The sequence below is a fragment of the Littorina saxatilis genome, linkage group LG6 (genome assembly GCF_037325665.1).
Source record: "Littorina saxatilis isolate snail1 linkage group LG6, US_GU_Lsax_2.0, whole genome shotgun sequence".
NCBI classification, from domain to species: domain Eukaryota; kingdom Metazoa; phylum Mollusca; class Gastropoda; order Littorinimorpha; family Littorinidae; genus Littorina; species Littorina saxatilis.
In genome coordinates this window covers 45,217,908-45,224,888 of record NC_090250.1, presented here as the reverse complement: position 1 = coordinate 45,224,888, position 6,981 = coordinate 45,217,908, and the positions used below count along the sequence as shown (strand labels likewise).

At 39.6% G+C, this 6,981-nt stretch overlaps 1 protein-coding gene across 2 annotated transcripts; it reads right to left on the bottom strand.

Annotated features, from left to right (window-relative positions):
* Window positions 1-98: 98 nt before the first annotated feature.
* LOC138969323 (ubiquitin-conjugating enzyme E2 A) lies at window positions 99-6,981 on the bottom strand. Of its 2 annotated transcripts, none has more exons than XM_070342091.1 (5): window positions 6,804-6,981; window positions 5,377-5,457; window positions 3,990-4,105; window positions 3,345-3,433; window positions 99-997 (listed from the first exon to the last, which is right to left on the bottom strand). In XM_070342091.1, exons 1-5 carry the CDS (start codon window positions 6,845-6,847, stop codon window positions 851-853), a joined length of 477 nt encoding a protein of 158 aa, XP_070198192.1. In that variant the 5' UTR covers window positions 6,848-6,981; the 3' UTR covers window positions 99-850. The 2 variants fall into 2 exon arrangements, with proteins under 2 accessions (XP_070198192.1, XP_070198191.1); XM_070342090.1 differs by lacking the exon at window positions 99-997 and adding an exon at window positions 1,157-2,672.

Genomic DNA, 6,981 nt, shown 5'->3' with positions numbered 1-6,981 from the left:
TATCTTGAAATGACACAAGAATTATGTCTGTAACCCTGTATAACACACACACACACACACAGAGCATGTTACCATGAACACAGAACAGAAAAGGTGCATTCAATTTCATACATCCTTTATTACATGTTACACTTTGTACAGTTCTACGATTTACAGCCTCATGACCTTGAACACATGCACCAAAAAAGTGCACTTTTTCATTCTCCTTTTGATGTATCCAGTGTGAAGCGAGACACAAAATAAATTAAATTAAAAAAACTCACAAACACAGGTGAACTTCTCATCTGACTTGAGGAAGCTTGGTACCGACACACAAACTTCTACAGAAAAGGATTTTTTTTAAATCAAAGTTGCACACAGCACAGATCTGCATGTTGCCACTTCGTGTTAGGTTTACCTTTTTCTCGCCTGTCAATGTGCATTCAACATCTACTGAACTAGCCCAGTGCCATAGGTGCTTCTTCTTCAAACTTCACATATCTAGTCTAGGTCACCAACTCCCATACGCAGATCTGATGTAGATGAGGCTTCAATAACAAGTACGCTATGCTATGTTGTTGGAACGTAACAGATTTATTTCACAATCATTGCAAGTGTAACATCAAAACAAATACGACCCTTCTCACCCATGAAACAATGTCCACAAAACCACAGAGTCTTCACCCAAAAATACATCTGTCCAGCAAAAACAGAATCACACGACGGATGTAAGATACATATTCTCACTGATCAGCTAAGCATTATTCAACCCCTTGGTTATTTTTTTCTTCTTTCTTTCCGATTTTTCTTTTGGTTAACGTCTGCTCATCTTAAACCAGCAAAGCCCTCATGCAAAGCCCACAAAGGGACTTCAATCAGAAGGCACTTCACCGCAGTACACCCAACTCTCTTCTACTACGACCTTAACCTTCTTCTCATACTCTCGACGATTTTCCTGGTACAGCTTAGCCGCCAAGTTATTGGCTGGACTGTTGGGGTTGGGCTCATCTAACAAAGACTGAAACAAAATCAACAACAACAACAAAATCAATCCATTTGGGAATTTATAACAAAAATATATCATTAATTGTTCAGACTCACAAGTTCTTACACAAATACAAAACCAACAATCCAAAGCACAATAAGAGTGGAAAACAAAACAAAGCAACTCTGCATGGAAGGTTGGAAAAGTCGAAAACCAGTTTTAATGCACTGCACAATTCATACAAAATAAACCAATCTCAGTAACTATTAAAACCCTGTTCAATTTGTCACTGCTTCTGTAAGGTATAATAGGAATATCAAGTCTTCAGAGATCCGTAGCACAAAAATGTATAATTCAAAAGCCAACTTCTTATTATTTGTATATCATCGATATTTAAGGTTAGTAAACGGCATAGATTATCAAACATAGGCCCTGAATCAAATCCAGTATTCCTTTTTTCTTTTTGACTTCTAGTCCCAATAAAAAATTACATTTCAACAGCTCAGTATGTTGCAGTGAAGCTGGTATCCTGCACAATCGGGCAACATTACACTGAATCTAATCAGTTCCTTGGTTTGCTGTTTAATTGCCTTAAAAGCACATAGTTTAGACTTTAGCATAAAAAAATGCTTATCCTGCAACTCTTTTTAAGTTACTGACCACAATAACATAGCCTGTAAATAAATAAAGTGGTTAAATGAAATTGACAGGACATTTTAATTAAAAAAAATTTTTTTTATAGGTTACCCCCTTCCGCCAAAACCAAAGTTACACGTTCTTTCTTTTTTTCATTGGACTTCCAAACAAAAGCAGACATGTGAAAGGTAGAATTGTGCACACACCCCATCCCAAACTACATGCCAAAAAGGTATGCCATTCTGAGTGCTAGAAATGCCCTGCGGACAGCAGGTGACTATTAGTATAAGTCTGTATGAACGCATGATTCTCTATCACGAGATTTTCAACTCCTGTTGCTATACACAAAAATTCTCACAGCCATGGCATGCACAGAGATGAAACGAACTGATGAATTTACGACGGACATAGGAGGTAAACAAATAAACAGACCCACATCCTGTTTCGGTCCATCACACAATCAAAAGCTGAAGTATGTATCCATTTTGTTCAAAAGAATTAAAACAGAACAGCTTTATAAACACACAAAAATTAAAAGTTTCCTTTGTCTACGAAAAATGTTCCGCCTTGCAACCATAAACAAAATGAGATGTACCTGCGTGCATCGCATCATGATTGCACTTCACGTTAAACAAACAAACCTTGCAAAACAAACTGAACAAAAAAGATTCGTGGCACTGGGCTAGGCCTCAGCAGGAACTGATCATCATTATAGAAGTGTCCGCAGGGTGAGAACATTTACAGACCATCATGTGGAACCAGTAAGGAAAAAAACCTTGGACACAAGTTTTTCTCCCCTTTTGTGGGTTTCACCAAGGAAAAAACATGTTCCACCGACTGTGAACAATACAAAAAAAATTCATAATAAAAAAAAAGATCTTGTGATCCTAAACCGGCGCTAAGATGCAGTCTTTCCTCCCTCCTCCTCCTCGACATCATCGTCTTCATCATCGTTCCAGCTCTCCTGTACAATAGCTGCCACTTTTTTCTCATACTCTCGACGGTTTTCCCGATACAACTGTGCGGCCTCATTGTTGGCAGGGCTATTTGGGTTGGGGTCGTGTAGCAAAGACTAAAAAAGTAAATAAAAAGAAAGATTTATTAGTTAAGTACAGATCTGAAAGTTCCATTTACCACAAACAACCTTTAAAACTGACTCAGCACACGCTCATGTCCATAGCATTCAACTAGTGTAGCCCTAGAACTAGAAAGTCAAAATCCACAAGAGTTCAGTTACACCCAAAAGCAAAACGCTAGCTAGTAGAACCAGATAAAAGCAGAATAATTATCCACCCCATGAAGACCTTGTTTTCATTCTTTAATCTTATAGTTATACCTAAAGAATAACTTTTTGTAACTTTTTCTGTCTCTAACTTGAAAGAGTTGCGCCTCTTAGATTGACCAGCAGGGCTTAGGCCAGGCACCAGTTATTGATTAATGACACATAATATTTGGCATGATAGATCATGTTGGTTACCACTTCTAAGAGTGGCTAAATTCAGCCAAGACTGGGCCGTAGATTTCAAGAAACACTGATCCAGAGTCTGAGAAAGATACACATATTTCATGATAAAATGTTTAACTGTTTTTCGCACTGATTCTGGCCTAAACCCTGATCTCAACTACTCAAGGAATCACACAAAAACAGCTAACCAAGATGAAGTAGCTTTGATCGTTTTATCTCTTGGCAGTTTTCTCACACTCACATCATGTAAAGACACTTTCTAAAAGTCATCTCACTCACCTGGATAGAGGTGAGTATAGCAGATACATCATATGTGGGGCTCCATCTGTTTTGTAGAATATCCAGGCATATACTGCCGTCTGCGTACACTGTTGGAAAAAAGCAACCCATCAGCAAATTGCAAGGAAACCTGCCCCACCACTGGGTTGGACAGTCAACCAGCCAGTGGTCAGACCAATGCACCAGCTCAAAAAAGCATGTGTCATTCTGTCAATCACTCAATGACCCAAGACAGACACCTGGGAACAACACTGAGATGGTTGGCATTTCACAAGACCTTGGGGAAACATGTATACACTTAAACTCACAATAACAGTCTCAAACCATGCACACAAAAGAGTGGCAACACCTACTTCTTTGTACATGTATTTCCAAATATAATAAATTAACTTGTTCATTTCAGAGTATATATTGCTCAAATGTTCACATGTTATTTTGTGGCATCCATTGCCCACCAATGCAAACTTGGCTTACAAAAATGTTTCAATACAAAAGTAGCAACGTCTTAGCATTTCAACCTAAAAGTAAAACGGATTAACTTCTCAAAGAGAGTGTAATACACACATCATATATGCTCACAATCACATGTTATCTAGTAGAACCAATAACTAATTTCAGCGAACTTAGCCAGACAAAAAAACTCACCATTTGGATGGAACATTTTGGAGATAAAGCGGACTGAAGGTGGCTTGTTGGGGTACTCTTCTGTGAACTCTATGGTTAGCTTGAATGTGCCGTCTTCGAAAGGTGTATCATGTGGCCTGCAACCAAAACACGTACATGCTCCTAGTCACACGAGTCATAATGATGTCCAATACATGTAGACGTTTGAGCGAGCTGCTTGCCCATGCACACAAACCCTTTCATTTATAAGATTAAAAAACACCGAAAGCATGCTAGGTCTGGGTGGCTGAGTGGTAACGCACTTGCGCTCGGAAGCGAGAGGTTGCGAGTTCGACCCTGGGTCAGGGCTTTAGCAATTTTCTCCCCCCTTTCCTAACCTAGGTGGTGGGTTCAAGTGCTAGTCTTTCGGATGAGACGATAAACCGAGGTCCCTTCGTGTACACTACATTGGGGTATGCACGTTAAAGATCCCATGATTGACAAAAGGGTCTTTTCTGGCAAAATTGTATAGGCGTAGATAAAAATGTCCACCAAAATACCCGTGTGACCTGGAATAATAGGCCGTGAAAGGTGGATGCAGCGCCTAAAGGCAGTTGATCTACTGGCCGATGTGAATGCGTGATATATTGTGTACAAAATTCCATCTCTAATAGGTAACATGCGCCTTGAGTCGCCTTGTGTGGTGAGATACGTGCGCGATATAAATCCTCGTAAATAAAAAAAATAATCAAGTTATGAAAAATATTTAGGAAAAAAATCATCTGTACACAGGAATACGACAGCAACTTGTTCTCTTTTGATGCCCGATCTAAACAATGTATGGTAAATTGAGTCCAAAATGTTAATTGTCATAAGACATGCAGACCAATTTTGAAGCCTAAAGCCTAGCTTTGTCATTACAAAAAGAATTTATGAAATGCAAATTGCGATACATGTGGACACCTCTCCCTTTCATTTTCATGTCAAGACCCCCTGATTTAGGAGTGGGACACCTCCCATTTTCACACTTTCCTTTTCCTGATTTTCTGTTCATAGGCTCTATAAAGTCACCTCCATTATAGGACCTGACTTTCTCAATCTCAGTTGTGGTTTTCTTTAGATCTTAACAGGGGAGCAAGGAACAAGACAAACTGTCAAACAGTGTTTTTCCCAGACACAGAAGACAATTAATAGCCAGAATAGGTCAGTTGGACGTGGATTCAAAATACATTAGTTAAAGGTCATTGCCAGGGGGAAAAAAACCACATGTATTGTGTCAAAAGACATGCTGAGTCTCAAACCAAAAAACTAGTATCAGACAGAACAATGCATCAGAACAAAAAAGTATGCGTAATTGACCAAAGACCGAGGTCTGGAAACAACACTGGACAAAGGTCTTAGACTCTCAAAAGTCTCACTAACTTCTTACCCAAATATAACGGCATTCCATAGCATGATGTTGTTATCAGAAGGAGCTCCGCTGACACCTGCTGGAGGGTCTTCTTGCAGTCTGAAAACAAAAGAATCCACAAGCATTACAAAACAAACACTTAGTTACAGTTAAACTTAAACTAGACAAGAACTTCACACAGACGCATGTAGACGTGTAGTATTAAGTTTATTGCAGCTGTTAATTAGCCTAGTTAGTAGTAAATTTATAATACCAGTAATATTAATAGTAAATTAGTAATACTAATAGTACATACATCATGCATATATAATATGCACAACGCCTTTACAAATTACAGAGACCCCTGTAAATCTCAGGTGTTACTTGAAAGCAATCCATTGACGTTTTACTCAAGGTTTTTCTATCATACTCAATTCAGCTGACACTGTAGCATTGTTTCAAAACGAAAGTGATAAGAGTTGTCCGTCCCTGACATAGCCCGTGGCGCTGTCGGCGGGTAGTTCGGGTTGTTTTGTTTACGTCCAAATTGGCTGAACGAGAGAAGAAGATTAGTGGTGGAGGGAAACGTTACTGTGTCTGCTGTTCAAACTACGCGGGTAAAGCAGTTGAAGGGTGGATTGTCATCCGGTTCCATTTTGCAAACACAAAACGGAACTACCTGCCGTTCCAGGGGCACAACTCTGTCCGACTATCGCGTTAGTTTCAAGACAGTGCTATATAGCTTGATGCACCCAACCTTTACTTTCACACTGACATTTGCTGCAGCATAAAATATTTTAGTAGTACACCTGAACCCAACAGTTGGCAACTCAGCTCCTCAGGATACGTCTACACTGGAGGCACCGAGTCAATTTAGACATGGTCGGGTCACAGAGTCAGGTTTGGGTAGGGCTTAGGGCAATGTTGGATATTTACCACACAACCCAGACATCATCAAATCAGAACACATTGAAAAAAAGCTTACAGAACTTTACACGTGCTGTGTCAAAACTTTCCCGACCTAAATCAACATTTAAATGGCCTGTTTTCTATCAGATTATGCACATATCATCGGTTACAAGCTAACGGGTGCTAGCAGATATGCCGAGATAACATTGTTTCTGTGAGTAATATGGAATCGTAGTACGACCGACTTCTGACAGTCGTTACAACGATTTGTTTTGGTACGTTGAAACCATCTTTGTCTTGACTTCAGTTCCATTTGTTTACACACGGTTAAATAAACCCACAGCTTCCAAAAAAACGTTACTCTTCAAAGCCTGTGGCGTATTTTCTGTTTGAACTATTGACAAATAACACGTTATTGCTGAAACAGTGAATGGCTATGACTATGAGTATGAATGATCTTGTATTCTCAAGAGCACAAGCAACGTAACGAGGCGGCCATTTTGTGCAAAACATTCATCAGACGAAAGACGTTTTCCGCATTCATAAGCTTGTCTTACCTTTTGAAATCCCTCATCAAACGTCGACGAGCCGGGGTGGTCATTGTGTTCGTAAATTGAGTGTTGATTTGAACCCCTCACCTCCTGCTGAACGTAACCCTTCGTTTATAATCGACAAAATGCGATTCTGGCTGTCAATATTCACATCCGGGTGACTGCTAATAATGATGACGTCGGG